Source organism: Chiloscyllium punctatum, chromosome 25 (assembly GCF_047496795.1).
Source record: "Chiloscyllium punctatum isolate Juve2018m chromosome 25, sChiPun1.3, whole genome shotgun sequence".
Taxonomy (NCBI): domain Eukaryota; kingdom Metazoa; phylum Chordata; class Chondrichthyes; order Orectolobiformes; family Hemiscylliidae; genus Chiloscyllium; species Chiloscyllium punctatum.
Window position 1 is genome coordinate 34,550,429 of NC_092763.1, and position 17,755 is coordinate 34,568,183.

The 17,755-nt window shown below is 42.2% G+C and overlaps 1 protein-coding gene across 1 annotated transcript; it reads left to right on the forward strand.

Moving 5' to 3' along the window:
• The first annotated feature begins 7,905 nt into the window (after positions 1-7,905).
• Positions 7,906-13,045, forward strand: LOC140495633 (uncharacterized). Its single transcript, XM_072594627.1, is given in 5 exon segments — positions 7,906-8,184; positions 9,896-10,156; positions 11,591-12,280; positions 12,282-12,408; positions 12,411-13,045. Coding segments are annotated over 5 exon segments (1,992 nt in total).
• Positions 13,046-17,755: the final 4,710 nt, after the last annotated feature.

The window sequence follows — 17,755 nt, forward strand, 5'->3', positions numbered from 1 at the left end:
ATGGGCTGCCCTTGGGCTTATTGAAACCAATTAATAACCACTTAAGGATCTCATCCCCCTGTCAGCATTTTACCTATGGGAGAGGGAGGCTTGTGACACATACCTTCAACTGCCTGAGGCGATGGAAGGAAAGGCAGGGAGGAGTGTGGGTGGACATCCTTTGCAAGTCCCCTCAGTCCCCTGGAGGCACTGGAAAACCAATGTCAACCCCGCCGTGACCCCTCCCTCCCAATGTCTCGAACCCTTGACCTCCACCCCACCCAACCACCTTGCCGAGAGCACTAAACCTTGATTTACCTCAGCTCCAGCAGACAGTGTGACTGTCTGTAGTGCCAGTAATGGCCACAACTGCTCAGATTAAGATTACTGTGGGGGCAGCCATCAAGATCCTGAGCAGTCTGCCTCCTGACCTTTTACTCATGGTATTGCAAATGAGGGCAATCCACAAAATCTGACATTCTGTCTCCTATCCCCCAACTAATTCTCAATCAAGCATTCTCATGCCTCTAGAAAAATAAAATCAGAGTATTCAATGAGCCCAAAGTATTTTTGCCAATGCATGACAGAAACCTATTACAACAGGTGATGGTATTCAAGTCAAAATACTGAGAAAAGAGACTTGTAGCATTTTGTTTTGACTGATTTGGAGTATTACTATCCGTCAGATAATTTAGGTATAAAGACACAATCTAGGGACCAACAATCATCCCAGGTGATGATAGATGATTATCTATCCTACCAGCATGGAAGATTAAGCTTTCATTTTTTTGTCCAGTTATTATCATCCTACCCGTTAGGACACTAACTCATGGATTTGGAAAACATATTTCAGTTGCTGTTGACAAATCTGCAGTTTTCAACATTGGGCTATGTTGTGCGGCCAATCATCCACATATATTGCTTCAGGTATCAAATTACTAGTCTGTTTCTGGGGATGAACTTGGCTCCTTTGGTTCAAAAACCAAAGGTTATCTTGCTAAATCCAACAAAATCCTGCTCAAATTCACCAATTACAGGTTTGAAAGATTGCATTGCATTACGTTAAAATGCATTGTCCTGATTAACACAAGGTTGATCCTTTTGGGGATACCTGCAAAAATAGCAGAACCTCTTTCATAGTGTAATTTATTTAATTGAACTGCAAGATTAAGCTATCTGATTAAACATTTAGCAAATAAACTGTTTTGACAAGTGTTATTTTCAAAGTAGACCTTACAACTTCTCAGATTATTTATCAGACATGGAGTCATAAGGATGCATAGCACGGAAACAGATCCTTCGGTCCAGTTCGTCCATGCCAACCAGATCTCCAAAAATAACCTAATCCCATTTGCCAGCACTTGGCCAATATTCCTCTAAGCCCTTCCTATTCATATACCCATCCAGATGCCTTTTAAGTGCTGTCATTGTACCAGCCTCCACCAATTCCATACACGCATCAATCTCTGCATGAAAATGTTGTCCCTTAGGTCCCTTTTATATCTTTTCTCTCTCACCCAAAACCTATGCCCTCTAGTTCTGGACTCCCCTACCCCAGGGAAAAGACCTCATCTATGTACCCTATCCATGCCCCTACTGATTTTATAAACCTCTATAAGGTCACCCCTCAGCCTTCGACACTCCAGGGAAAACAGCCCCAGCCTATCAGGTTTCTCGCTGTAGCTCAAATCCTCCAAACCTGGCAACATCCTTGTAAATCCTTTCTGAACACTGACAGGAAGGAGACCAGAATTGCACACAATATTCCAAAAGTGGCCAAACCAATGTCCTGTACAACCGCAATATCTCCCAACTCCCACACTCAGTACTCTGACCAATAAAGGAAAGCATATCAAAAGCCTTCTTCACTATCCTATCAATCTGCGACTCTACTTTCAAGGAACTGTGAACCTGAATTCTAAGGTCTTTGTTCAGCAACACTCCCCAGTATCTTACTATGAAGTGTATAAGTCTTGCTCTGATTTGCTTTTCCAAAATGCAGCGTCTCACAATTACCTAAATTAAATTCTATCTGCCACTCCCTAGTCCATTGGCCCATTTGATCAAGATCCCGTAGTCTTTGAGGTAACCTTCTTTGCTGTCCACTATACCTCCAATTTTGGTGTCATCTCTAAACTTACTAACTATACCTCCTATGTTTATATCCAAATCATTTATATAAATGATGAAAAGCAGTGGATCCAGCACTGATCCTTATGGCACTCCACTGGTCTCAGGCCTGCAGTCTGCAAAAGAACCCTCCACCACCAACCTCTGTCTTCTACCTTTGAGCCAGTTATGTATCCAAATGGCTAGTTCTTCCTGTATTCCATGAGATTTAACTTTGCTAACCAGTCTCCCATGGAGAACCTTGTTGAACGCCTTACTGAAGTCCATACGGATCAAGTCTACCTCTCTGCCCTCATCAATTCTCTTAGTTCCTTCTTCAAAAAACTTGTGAGACATGATTTCCCACACACAAAGCCATGTTGACTATCCCTGATCAGTCTTTGCCTTTCCAAGTACATGTACGTCCTATCCCTCAGGATTCCCTCCAACAACCTGTCCACCACCGATGTCAGACTCACCGGTCTATAGTTCCCTGGCTTGTCTTTACCATCTTTCTTAAATAGTGGCACCACCTTAGCCAACCTCCAGTCTTCCGCCACCTCACCTGTGATTATCGATGATACAAATATCTCAGCAAGAGCCCCAGCAATCACTTCCCTAACTTCCCACAGAGTTCTAGGGTACACCTGATCAGATCCTGTGGATTTATCCACTTTTATGTGTTTCAAATCAACCAGCACCTCCTCCTCTATAATATGGGCATTTTTTCCAAGATGTCATCATCTATTTCCCCACATTCTATATCTTCCATGTCCTTCTCCACAGTAAACACTGATGCAAAATACTCGTTTAGTGTCTCCCCCATCTCCCGCAGCTCCACACATAGGCTGCCTTGTTGATCTTTGAGGGATCTTATTCTCTCTCTAGTTACCCTTTAGTCCTTAATATATTTATAATAGGGATATGGTTTTTAACAGAATAATATTCACCACAAATCATTTTTGTAACAAGATTGCTCAGCATAGCCTTGTGACTAGTTTGATAAAGGACGTGTGATTTTGTTAAATGAAATCAGAATCCTTAAACAAGAGTCCCTCTGTGATAATACTAGCAAGCTCAATCCCATGACTACAACAAGTACAAGTTTTACAAATTGATTTTCTACAACTATGTTTCTTTACAATAAACTATTCAAGAAGGATTACTATCAATACAGCCACCAAACATACGTTACTGGAAGTATCAGAGTTTGTAAGTGAGATCCTGTTATGAAACAAGATTGCATTAAAATCTGCACTGATCTCAATTACTGTCCTTCTATATACTAGTTCAGTGGCATACAGTAAATTACTCCTTGGTTGTGACTATAGACAGAGAAAGCACATGTGCAGCTGAAGATGTCACATTTGTCCAGTCACCAAAGGGTCAGAATTGCTTGAGGAACTTTCCATAAACTGACCTTTAGTCAGTGGTTCAATTTAATGATAGAAAGGCCACAGACACAGATGGATTAAGAACTACACCAAAACCATTCTAATATACTGGTCCTTTTGACTACCGACCAGCAAAAACACACAATTCCATTTCAGTCCTAAAGCTAACTAGGACTGAACAATGAAGCCATCATGAATCAGATGGGATTTTCTAATACCTCTTGCACCTGGCAAAACCCAAAGTGCTCTTTCAACTCAGGTTCTCCACAAAGCTATTGAAAACAAACTGGAATCCCCATGGAGCTTTCGTAAATCGAACAGAACTGCCTGATAGAAATAGCTCTTAATAAAATGGGAATGACATGCAGTTTTTCAACCTAGCTGGATTGTCCATTGATGCTATTAATGCCTTAGATCATGAGATCCTTCCTGCCTGGAGTTGAGCAGGTGCCTAGTTTCTGGCAGTCCTCCAAGTGCCAGCAGGCTGGGGTATTTCTTCCTTGCTCAGCCAAGGAGAAGGCTAGTGTTGAGTCCACCAGAAAGTGCTCCCACCTCTAATGGACTGGTGGAATGTGCAAGAGATAGTATTGATGGCGTAACTTCTGAGGCATCAGTGGCTTTTCCTCAGAGGTAGATGAGGAGGTGATATCTGGATGGTCAGAGTTTTTTTATTAATGAAGGCTCAGTGGATGCTACTGATACCTACAACAGTAAGGAGAGCAAAGAAATTGTGCACTAGAGGTAGAAGCCTGAATGTGTTAAGAATATATTTATGGTGGTAATAATGAGAGATCAGCACAGCATAACGCAATGAAGCTTCCTGGTTGCTGGGATATAGAGATTATAGAATCCCCAGTGTGGAAGCAGGCCATTTGGACCAACATTTCACACCAACCCTCTGAACAGCAGCCCAAACAAACCCACCCCTCTATCCTATTCCTGTAACCTTGCATTTCCTATGGCTAATTCATCTAGCCTGCACATCCCTGGACACTATGGGTAATTTAGCATGGCCAATCCACCTAACCTGCACATCTTTCGACTATGGGAGGAAGGCAGAGCACCTGGAGGAAACCCCCGCAGACATGGGGAGAATGCCCAAACTCCACACTCTGAGGGTGGAATCGAACCCGGTTCTCTGGCGCTGTGAAGCAGCACTGCTAAACACTGAGCCACCATGCCACCCCATATCTCAGCATCAAAAATTATAATCTAGAACTCAGGGTTGGGCACACATGTTGGCTTCCTCAGAAAGGACTGGGAATAAGAAAAAGAAAAGGAGTAAATCAAGTAAACCCTTGCTAACTTAGACTTAAGAGGGGAACAGTAATCATTGTTTAACTTCATCCTCCCCTTTTCCTACATTTGGTTGGGAAGAATCAGGAGCATACCTCTGGATCTCAAAGAGAATAGATGTGTCATCTATGTCCCTCAACAATCTTAGTAACAATGTCAAACTAAAAATGTAATTTGGATCTAATTGCTAACATGCAACAACAACCTACATGTTATTCAGACAAGAGCCTTCTCTTGCAAAGAATTGTGAGATGCTCTTGTGAAGGTTGTTGTTTCTGCAAAAATCATAAGGCTGAGTCATGGGGCGGGGGGGGGGGGGGGGGGGGGTGGTGTGCTAAGCTAGATATGCTTGCACAAACAGTTACAAGTAACTGTATCTTGCTTCTGCAAAAATCACAAGGCGGAATCATGAGGGTATATACCAAAAAATAACAAACCGAAAAGGGAGGTGGTCGACTGATAGAAACAGATGTATTGACATGACAGTTGCAATTGTCAAACACATAGGGAATTAGTATGAACAAGATAACCAAATAAGACCCAGCTATTGGAGGGGGGGGGGGTGGAAGGGGGGGTTGCACAGCAACAACAGGCCACAGACAGATGTTGTAAGCCTATTAGATTAGCAACTGCACAGAGTAATACAACTATCAGATATGAAGTAAAAGGGGAAGTACCGAGAGACTCAACTGAACTGTATAAATTGTAATGTAACCTCCTGATCGGTGTGCCTACTTAATGGTCACCTGGCTTGCAAGACCATATGAATAAATACTGCTTCAGAGTTTAACTCGGACTGAAATTATTGAACAGTGAGCTTTGTTTCTCACAATTGGGGGCTCGTCCGGGATCCTGTCATCACCGGCAGAGTAGGCACCGTCGACAGCTGGGAAGACGCGTCCCGTTCCCTTTTAGAATGGTCCTGTGTTTCATGACGGTGGGTGCCCCTCCCGGTAGACTGACCAGAATCCTCAGGGAGTCATTCTGAACCAGGACAGAGTTAGGTGGCAATACTTGAACGTAGGCACAGGGAGATATTGAGCAATGCAACTCCATGCACAGGCCAAGGTAAGAAAATTGACTTTTAAGTATTGCCTTGGTGGTTGGGATTGAGTTCTAGTAGTTAATAAGGGAGTAACGAAGGAACTCAATATGGGCTGTGCCGAGGGTAAAGAAAAAGCCTCCGGGGAGAAAGGAAATGGAAATGGAGGCGGGGTCCTGGACAACATCCCTCCAGAAAGTCCATTAGGGAGGATGTTGAGGAATTGGAAACATAATACTTGGACAAGGGAAAAGGATAAGAAGAAGATGATTAAATATTGTTGTTTTATATGGACTAAGGAGCCCATTCTTCGTCCCGCCATCTTCTGGCCAAAGTACGGGTCGGGCGAGGACTGGGTTTGTCAATATTTGAAATTATATGTCAACAGCAAACTGCCCCTCAGTCAGGAGGAATCAGATTAAGCTTCATGTTGGAAGAGGGGTTCAGAAACAAATATTCACTAAGTTAAAACAGAGAAGAAAGACTCTCCCATGGTACCGCCTCCGTGGGAAGTATTAGACAATCTGCCGCCCCCATATAACAAATCTGCAAATAGGGCAGAAAGGGACTCAGGAGGAGCAGGGTCAGGGGAATCAGCGGCAGAGACAGGACCAGAGCCAGGGTCAAAGACAGGACCAGGGCCGCGGCCGGGGGAAACTAGAACGACGGGGATGATTACCCGCAAACAAAAGGAAATGCAGAAGGAAAAATTGGACAAAGACCCACAAGGAAGTTCCACTATGTATTCCCCTATATGAAGTCCCAATAGGGGATAAGGAAATCCGGTTTGTAAGTGCACCCCTAATGAGCGGGGAGGTACGGATCTTTAAGAAGGAAATGAAGGTCCTCATATAAGACCCGGCGGGATTGTCCGAACAAATCGACCAATTTCTGGGTCCCAGTTTATACACTTAGGCAGAACTAATGTCTATATTAAACATTTTATTTACTGGAGAAGAAAGAGGGCTCATTAGAGGAGCCATGATCAAGATCTAGGACAGGGAGCATCCAGTCGAGGACGGTCAGGCTGGAGAAGATGAAGCTAAGTTTCCCCTTAGCGACCTCGGGTGGGATAATCAAAATGAAGATCATAGAGAGGAAATGAAAGAGCTCAAAGACTCATTATAAAGGGAATCAGAGAAGTGACACCGAAGTCACAAAATTTGACAAAGGCATTTGAAGTGTGCCAGGGAAGGGATGAGACCCCCTCGGCCTTTCTCCAAAGATTAAGAGGTTCTATGCGAAAGTGTTCTGGAATAGACCCAGAAGGGTCAGTAGCAGAAGGGCTACTGAGGGTACATTTCATAAAATCATGGCCAGACATCCAGAAAAAGATTCAAAAGATAGAGGGATGGAGCGAAAAGCCCCCAGATGAGTTGTTGCAGGAAGCTCAGAAAGTGTTTGTGAGGAGAGAGGATGAGAAGCAAAAACAGAAAGCAAAAATGATGGTAGCCACAGTTGATGAGGTAGTTAAGAAAAGAGTGGAACCGGTAGTAAGCAACCGGAGTGGTGGCTGGCAGCATGTTGAAAATAGAGGTAGGGGAAGATGACGAGGAGGACCCGTAAGGGGGTCCAGTCAACAGGGACAGGGATCAAGGTGGAAATCTCCACAGGCGGGATGTTACTACTGTGGAAAGACAGGTCATTTTAAGTGGGAGTGTCTGGATCTGAAAAGGGAAGAGAAGGCAATACCGCTTATGAACTTTGATAAAGAATAGGGGTGTCAGGGGTTCCTGCCCCCAGGCACCCACCAGGAACCCTTGATAAACTTAAAGGTGGGATCTTATAAAGAGGATGTAGTTTGCTTAGTCGATACGCGGGGGGGGGGGCAGCAATATCATCTCTAAATTTCAAGCCTTGGGGAGTGGGAATTTCGAAGCAAATATTAACTGTCTCTGGGGTAAAAGGGGAAGGAATTACAGTCCCAGTTTTTAAACCTATGATGATTGAAAGTGAAGAAGAGATAGTCGAAGGCGAACTGTTATATATCCCTGATATTGGAAATAATTTATTGAGGAGGGATTTAATTTAATCATACTCTTGGGACTGGAAATTGGAGAATGGGACCAGAGATTAGTGATACAAATGGCCATCCTGACCGAGGAAGAGGAGAGAGAAATAGAACCCATGATATGGGCTCAGGGAGGGTATCGCGGAGGATTACAAATACCTCCTTTGGAGATCAGTTTAAAGAGAGAGGGAGACGTAGTATGCGAAAGACAATATCCAATTTCAACAGAGGGACGCAGGGGATTGCAGCCAGTAATTGAGGGGTTGATTGAGGATGGATTATTGGAGCCCTGCATGTCCCCTTACAATACCCTTATTCTTCCATTACAGAAATCGGACGGCACTTACCGTCTGGTACAAGACCTGAGGGCATTGAACCAAATAGTACAATCTGCCACCCTGTGGTCCCTAACCCCTACACACTTGAGTAAGATTCCCCATGACCATAAATGGTTCAGTGTAGTGGATCTAAAAGATGCCTTCTGGGCATGTCCACTGGTGGAAGGAAGTAGGAATATGTTTGCCTTTGAATGGGAGGATCCAAAGACAGGACGAAAACAACAGTAGAGGTGGACAGTACTCCCACAAGGATTCACTGAATCCCCGAATCTCTTTGGTCAGGTGTTGGAACAAGTCTTGGAGGAATTTAGTAGTCCCAAAGGGACTACTCTGTTACAATGTGTAGATGATCTTCTGGTAACAGGCAAGAGGAGAGGCAATAGGGGCCACAAACAAATTACTAAACTTGCTGAGACAACAAGGATCGAGGGTCTCCAAGAAGAAATTACAGTATGCAGAAAAGGAAGTTCAGTATTTGGGACATCTAATCAGTGAAGGAAAAAGAAAAATAAGCCCAGAAGGAATAACGGGAATCGTGGAAATGCCACTGCCCAAGACCAAAAGGGAGTTGTGAAAATTCTTGGGGTTAACAGGGTACTGTAGATTATGGATAGACTTATATGCACAGAAAACAAAGAAATTATATCTGAAACTATTGGAGGAAGACCCGAATTACAGAATTGGACAGATGAAGAGAGGGAGTTGGTTGAAGAACTAAAGAAGAGCCTGATCCATGCCCTGTCCTTTCACTACCCTCCCTAGACTAGCCCTTCCACTTGTTTGCCACAGTGGATAGGGGGGGTGGCTCGAGGGCTCCTAACCCAGCGATGGAGGGCAATGAAACAACCAGTTGCCTACTTGTCTAAATTGCTCGCTCTGGTCTCAAGGGGGTGGCCAGAGTGTGTGCAGGCAGTGGCAGCAACAGCCTTATTGGTAGATGACAGTCGATAATTTACCTTTGGGGGAGCCCTAATAGTCAGCACTCCACACCAGGTATGGACCATATTAAATCAGAAAGCAGGATGATGGCTCACAGACTCTAGGATCCTGAAATATGAGGCAATTTTAATAGAGAGGGATGACCTTATGTTAGTCACAGATAGTTGCTTAAATCTGGCCACATTCCTGTGGAGGGAAGAGGGGGAGGCCCCTGATAATCCAGAACACGACTGCCTTGATATTATTGAATATCAGATGAAAGTGCAGATGGACCTAAGGGACATCCAGCTCTATGCGGGAGCTCAGTTGTTTATCGACAGGTCCTCCCAGATGATTGAGGGCAAGAGATACAATGGATATACTGTAGTACATGGGATGGAGGGAAGCATTATGAGGCTGGGAGACTGCCTAATGGCTGATCAGCCCAAACTTGTGAACCCTATGCCCTAGAAAGAGCTCTCAGAGCCTTGGAAGACAAGGAAGGAACGGTATACAAGACTCCAAATATGCATTTGGAGTGGTGCACACCTTTGGAAAAATTTGGCAAGAACCAGTACTAATAAATAGTCAAGGAAAAGAACTGGCACATGAGGAATTGATAGAACGAGTATTAGAATCCCTGTTAATCCCGAGGGAAATAGCGATAGTTCATATAAATGGACACCAAAAGGGAAATGATCTGGAAGTAAGAGGAAATAGACTAGCCAATGCGGTAGCTAAAGAAGCAGCCCTGAATCCATAAGGAGCAGTGATATACTCCCTAATACCTGTAATTCCGGATCCTCAGGGTACCCCGTTGTTTACTGCAAAGGAGGAGGAGGAACTAAAAGACTTAAGGGCGGCAAAGACAGCAGATGGACGCTGGATGTTACCCAATGGGAGGGAAATGTTGAATAAAATGATGATGCGAGAGATTATGGCTGTCCTACATCAGGGGAGTCATTGGGGAGTGCAAGCAATGTGTGATTTAGTCCCAAAGAAATATGGATGCAAAGGGATATATATGAAAGCCAAACAGATATGTGAGGGATGTATAACATGCAGGAAGGTAAACAAGAAGGTGCTAAGGAAAAAAGTCCCAGGAGGGAGAGAACCTGGGCTAAGACCATTCTAGAGCATCCAGGTAGATTATACTGAATTACTCTGAGTGGGAAGGTTGAAATATATGTTGGTAATAGTTGATCACCTATCTGGATGGGTGGAGGCATATCCTCTGGCCACTGCCACCGCAAGTGGGGTGTCCAAGATAATACTTGAACACATAGTTCCCAGATACGGGATAGTGGGTGTATAGATTCAGATCAGGGAACTCACTTTACTTCCAAGGTACTTCAGGGAACGATGAAGGGGTTAGGAATCTCCTGGGAGTTCCACACCCCTCGGCACCCACCTTCATCAGGAAAGGTTGAGAGAATGAACCAGACACTCAAGAGGCAGTTATCTAAATTAATAATAGAAACCAGACTCCCTTGGACTAAGTGCTTACCTATAGCCCTCTTGCGAGTGCGGACAGCCCCAAGGAAAGATTTGGGGCTGTCCCCTTATGAGATATTGTCTGGTCTGCCCTACTTGGGAGCAAAAGGGGAACTGCCAATCCCAGAACCTAGAGATTTGTTCTTGAAGAAGTATATATTGGGCTTGTCCTCCTCTTTGCCTTTCCACAGGAAACAGGATTTATTGGCACAGACTCCGCCCCTTGAATTCACCGTTCATCCCATCCGACCGGGAGATTGGGTCCTAGTTAAGTCATGGCCAGAAACTAAATTGCAATTGGATTGGGAGGGACTGTACCAGGCTCTTTTGACTACCGAAACAGCGATAAGAATAGCAGAGAGAGGCTGGACTCACTACACCAGGATTAAGGGACCAGTGGAATCCCCGGTTGAGAAAGAAGTCTGGACAGCCAAATCAATGCAAGAACCACTGAAAGTCAGGCTAAAAAAACTTTGAGTGACTGATTATAGCGTGGCGACGCAAGTGCTAGAAGGTTTTTATATAGATTACATGTAAAGTTTCTCGGTGCTTCAATATTATTATAGAATGCTGGGATGCTTAGGGTTATAATATTAGCTCTCTTAGAATTGGGATTTTGTCAAACATCGTTTTCATACTTGTTATTAACGGTCCCTGAGTCTGATAATCCACAAGTAATAGACGCCGATGCATGCAGCTTAGTAAATTGTGGGGATGTAGATAATCAGAGACAGTACCGCAGCTCAGAGATACATCTTAAGTCCTACAGGGATGACCTTGAGGATGGCACTTGGTATAATGGTCTCGTCACATTACACCGGGCCCCCTTCCAACCAGCTCACAATTGTCCCGATAAAGAGTGTAACCCAATATACTTAACGATAAAGAAAACCATATGGCACGAAGCGATTCTAGTGGGGAGCACCTATCAGGTACAATTAAATGAAACATTTGGGATAGAAATGAAAACAAATGGGAATGATTTCTTGGGCTGTTGTTTCCGAATTAGCTAGGAAAGGGAAAACGGGTAGAACAACTGGATAATAAGATACAACCTTTCACCCCTCCTGATGACCCTAAGGTGGTAAAAATTATAGAGGTGAAGGACTTGAAACAGACCATCGAAATAGAAATTGGGTACGGGGATGCAAATGCCTGGGTTGAATGGGTAAAGTATACTGTAAAAAGTCTGAACAAGAGCAATTGCTATGCATGTACCTCCGGTCGGCCAGTGGCCCAGGTGGTCCCCTTTCCGCTTGGGTGGAAGCGAGACAGGAAGGGCATGAAATGTATGATAGCCCTGTATCAGGATAAGACTGCATGGAATGAAAGTAACTGTACCTCCCTGTCTCTAACGTTCCCTCCCTTGGAGAAGAAAAACTTAAAAGCCCCGCCTACGTTTTCAGCCGCAGTCGGAAATCACACGTTGTGTGTGCATAGACAAGGTACAAATCAGTCTAGAGACTTGGGGGAGCTGAAATTATGTATAGAAATTGAGAATGTCACCGAAACGGACAATGGAGGAAATTACTCAGCACTGAAGGTTCCCCAAGCGGATCTGTGGTGGTACTGTGGAGGCAAAATATTGAGACCCATCCGACCTCCAGATTGGAGAGGGATATGTGCAATTGTACAGTTGGCAATCCCATTCACTTTAGCATTTGAAAAGGAGAAGATAGCAACAAAAAGGGGGAGGAGTAAAAAAATCATTATTAGACACCTCTTTTGATGATAGGATTTATCTAGACTCTGTAGGAGTTCCTAGAGAGGTGCCGGATGAGTACAAAGCTCACAACCAGATTGCAGCAGGTTTTGAATTGGCTCTATTCTGGTAACAGTCAACAAGAATGTGTACTGGATAAACTATATTTTCTATAATCAGCAAAGATTCATCAATTACACTAGGGATGTAGTCAAAGGCATAACAGAACAGTTTGATGCAACCAGTAGAATGGCCTGGGAAAATAGAATGGCCTTAGATATGATCTTAGCTGAAAAAGGGGGTATATGCGTGATGTTAGGAGGGAGCTGTTGTACTTTTATTCAAAATGATACAGCACCTGATGGGTCAATCACTCGTGCCTTGCGAGGATTGACCACCTTGGCGGAAGAACTGGCTGAGAATTCAGGAGTGGACACATCGCTCACGGGATGGCTGGAATCATGGTTTGGAAAATGGAAGGGCGTGGTAGTCTCCATCCTCACCTCCCTGATAGTCGTAGCACGGGTACTGGTAGCAATTGGCTGTTATATCATACCTTGTGTACGGGGACTAAGCCAACGGCTGATTGAGACAGCCTTGGTAAAACAGATACCCCTAAAAGGTAATCAGGCAGAGGAACTCTACCTCTTGAACAATAAGGGGATGGGTGACCTTGAGGCCAAGATGGATGAAGTTTCGGGGATGATGCTTGCAAATTTGGGGGCGGCATATGAGAGAAATGCAGAAAACAACAATTATTAAAAAAAGAAGTGGGTATTGTGAGATGCCCTTGTGAAGGTTGTTGTTTCTGCAAAAATCATAAGGCTGAGTCATGGGGGGTGGGGAAGTGTATGCTAAGCTAGATATGCTTGCACAAATAGTTACAAGTAACTGTATCTTGCTTCTGCAAAAATCGCAAGGCGGAATCATGAGGGTATATACCAAGAAATAACTAACTGAAAAGGGAGGTGGTCAACTGGTAGATAACCAAATAAGACCCAGTGTTGTGTCAGCAAAAGTGATAAGACCCAGCTATCGGGAGGCGGGGGAGGGGAGGGGTGCACACCAACAACAGACCACAGACAGAGGTTGTAAGATTAGCAACTGCACAGAGCAATACAACTATCAGATATGAAGTAAAAGGGGGAGTACTGAGAGACTCAACTGAACTGTATAAATTGTAATGTAACTTCCTGAACGGTGTGCCTACTTTATGGTTACCCTGGCTCACAAGACCATATGAATAAAGATTGCTTCAGAATTTGGCTCGGACTGAAATTATTGAACAATGAGCTTCATTTCTCACAGAAACATTCAGCATAGTTACTCTTCTCCCATAACCCAAATAGACACTTGGACTCAGTCAGGGCAGGAGGTTTTGGGGGTGTGCATAAACACTGCCATGAGGCTGCTCGCTCCTTATCAGTAGATCAAGCTCTTCAACTTTTTAACTGTGACACTCCTTTGTTTACATCTATATACACAGTGGGTTCTCAAATACTGCTATCTAGTGCAGTGTCTAAGACTATTCTCTTCACATGCTTATTCTAGGTTGGTGTCTTCTTTCTTATGAATATCAGGATCATATGATTGAGTGCATCATCATGATGTACAGAAATCTCATTATGTCACATTTGTACTTAACCACATAGACTTTGAAAGTATTCAGTCAAATTCTAAGATATTCTATAGAACACTGAGAAAATTCCACGCCATTGAAATCTTTTATATCTGAAACAGCAGAAAAGGCAAATATTGTTTTAGTTTGACATCTGAGCTGAAAAGCAGCACATCCAATGAAGCAGCATTCCTGCAGGAATGGAAACATTATTGCAGACAACATGCAAAAGCCCTGCTGTGAAACTTGAACCTCGTAACCTTACAGACACATGCTGCCAATGAACGGAGCCACTTAAATGATCAGATTTACCACAATGTTGATTTTATACTGAATTCAACATTTTGGTGCTTTCCATGATCTGCCACGTCTAAAAGAAACTGTACAATATCTAAAATATGGAAACAAGCTTCAAAGATCTAGAGAGCACATTTCTCCATAAGACCAATGCTAATTCCCTTCCTATATCTACAGATAGATGTGTGACTTGCTGAGTGTTCCCAGCATTTTCCGTGTTTATTTCAGAAACATAATAGTAATTGCCAAAAGTCTTGGTGTAACTTCCATTAGACATATTAATGCACATCTACATAGTATGAATATTGACACTATAAAGGGAGATACTATACAGGTCCAGTGATCTTTACATATCCACCTGTTCAGCAGAATGTTTGGAACAAAATTTTATACAATCTCCCATGATCATGGTAACAAATGGCCACCCTTCCCCATTTTATTATCTTCATCTTAGTCTGTACAAAAATATTAACAGGTATTAAATATTTGTTGAAATAATAACAATTCTGTTCCACTACAAATATGAACAGAATTTTATTTTAGAAAAGAACAAAAATCCCTAATGTCATCTACTTCACTTTCTTTAAATTGAGATTTTAACAGTTTTTATTTGACACAATAATACCAGCCTGGAAGGACTTCCACTGGAATATTAATGGGTCACTCAAACTTCATTGTCATGCTGTATGCCTATTGACAAACCTGTATAAAATGAAGGGTAGAAATAATTTAAAAACCAAAAGAACTTCAGATGCTGGAACTCAGAAACAAAAACAGATATTGCTGGAAAAACTAGCAAGTCTGGCAGCATCTGTGGAGAGAAATCAGAATTAATGTTCTGGGTCCAGTGACCCTTATTCAGAACTCATAAGTAATTTGCTTGGGTGCATCATCCCACATAAAACAAACTATATTTTTAATGAAAACCAGGTAGAGCTCCCTAGTCATATAAATCACTTTAGTGATGGTAATGGTGATACCATTCAGCACAGAAGTAAACAGAGTGCCTCTTTGCACAGATCCCACTTAATGGAAATTCATTTCCACATTTGGGTTGGAAGAAGACTTGAGTGCTTGATTTTTGTGAGTGAATATCCCTACTTCTACACTTGAACATAGCACAGAAAGGACAATTGCTTGGGGATGAATGCACAGCCAGAAGATAACTTTCCAAATTTAATGCCTACTAACTACAATTAATAAAAAGTTGGTCTGCCTCCTGTTTATGAATGTGTTCTTCTCCAATTCTCCTCTATTCACTGAGACCAGGTAAATCAATAATCCCAGATGCAGGCACAGGAATAACCTTTCCCAGCTATTAGAGTTTGTTATGCAACAGGCATTTCAATCAATAAAGTCAGCAGCATCAATCCAAGTACCTGATCTTCGATAATGGAGAGCTCCCAAATTCCTGGGTGATTCCTGGGATGAAAACGGAAAATGCTGGAAATACTCGACATATCAGGCAGCATCCTCAGAGAACTAATGTTTCAGGTGCAAGAACTTGCATTAGAAATAGAAAAAGTTACAAATGCTACAATAAGTTTTATGCAAGTGATAGCATGGACAACAGAAGAAATTAAATGACAAAAGAGTTGGCAGTGCACCATCAAAAGGAGTGGTAATTGGACAAGTAAAAACACAAACGGAGTACATAGGATTGTGAAAATGATAAGCAGCTAATGTCCAAAATTAAAAGCAGTGCAAATATGAGTCTGAAACCACAACCTGAAAAGGAATTGAAAGCTAAATGTGGGCAGAGATTGCAATCTGAAATGGTTTCATGAAAAGTTGAATCCAGAGGTCTGCAAAGTACTTCATCAAAGTACTACAAACGAGGTGCTATTCTCTGGGCTATAATCGGTAGCTACAGGAATCCATTGATGCACAAGAAGATAGGTTCCGGAAGGTTGTTTCCTTTGGCTGGGGTGTCTACAATCAGGTGACATTGTCTTATGCTAAAGGGTCGGTCTTATCTACAACTAAAGACTGGCAACCTTTTCAGTGAAACAACTCCTCTTTGTCTTTGATAAGATAAAGAGGAGCTGTTTCACTGAAAAGGTTGTGAGTCTTCAGTTGTAGATAAGATTGGTTGAAGATTTTTATTAACCCTATTTTGCATTTTTAATTTCAAGTCTTCTCAGGTCAGAAGATCAGTTAAAATTGCAAAATGTCTGTAATGGAAAGAAACGTACATTCTCTCTGTTCTTTGTGCTAAACATCAGGTTCTACAATGCGTCATCTCAGGACCTAACTTTGGCTGCCATATCCAATGAAGAAAATTCAGAATGTGAATAGTTACATTACATATAATTCGACACAACATGCTTCAACAAACTGAAAGAAGGTTACTTAATAAATAGTAGGCTATAGTCCAACAGGTTTAATTGGAAGCACACTAGTTTTCGGAGCGTCGCTCCTTCATCAGGTGACACTATCATCTGATGAAGGAGCGACGCTCTGAAAGTGAATGTGCTTCCAATTAAACCTGTTGGACTATAACCTGGTGTTGTGTGATTTTTAACTTTGTATACCCCAGTCCAACACCGGCATCTCCAAATGATAATATATAGTAGGATCTGTTTCAACTCTTATATTCCGAGTCAAGCAAGAAATAGCTTCATTTACGATTATTATAGTTTACAGATTTATCTGATCAGCTCTAGCATTCCACATAATAAAGTGCTTAAAGCTTCTCTTAAAAAATAAACAGCAGAATTGTGTCAACTCTGAATTCTACTTTCCCCTAGTTCTAACCTGTTGTACATCATCATCTCTTCACCACATTATTGCTGATTGTGCCTTGAGGCAGTGGGGTCTGTATTCTAAAAGTCTCTTCCCAAACCCCTCTGCCTGTCAATTCTCTCTCCTTTAAAATTTAAAACCATCTCCAAACTTATTTTGTCAACTCCACCTTTATTCAACTCTTTATTTCAATTTTCACTTAATTGTGCCATTTTTAATTCTTTATTTGCTTTCTTAAGTTTTAAAGATTTTCCACATTGAACCTAATTTTATTAAATTTTGATGTAAACAACAGAACCAAAAATACTCAGGCCGTTAAATTAGTAATTAAAACTTTATGATTTAGATAAATACTGGAATGTACCAAACAGCAGTTGGTTACAGTAGGCAAAACTTTGTGCTAACATGGATCACATAACTCATAATGTGTGGAAGTTAGAGTCCCATCCTGATATATATTGTTTTGCTACGATATCAAATGATACTAATCAATATATGAAAGCAAAAGCTCATTCTTGCCTTTTTATACATTTTTGCAGTAATTGTTGTGATGACAATGGTGCTTGGTTGTTTAATTCTTGCTTCTGTTCTAAGTGACTACTTTAGCATCTTAATCGTTTAGATAGTAAAGTGAATAACAGATGTGAAAACTGACTGAAAAATAAAAACCAAGTAATATATTCTATTCCCATTATCAAGATGTGGATATTGCTGACAGGGCCAGATTTTGGTGCCTATCCCTGGTGTCCTGAGAAGGTGGTTTGGCTTACCTTTCTCTTGAGCTGCTGAAACAATTTAACTAGCTGGTACAT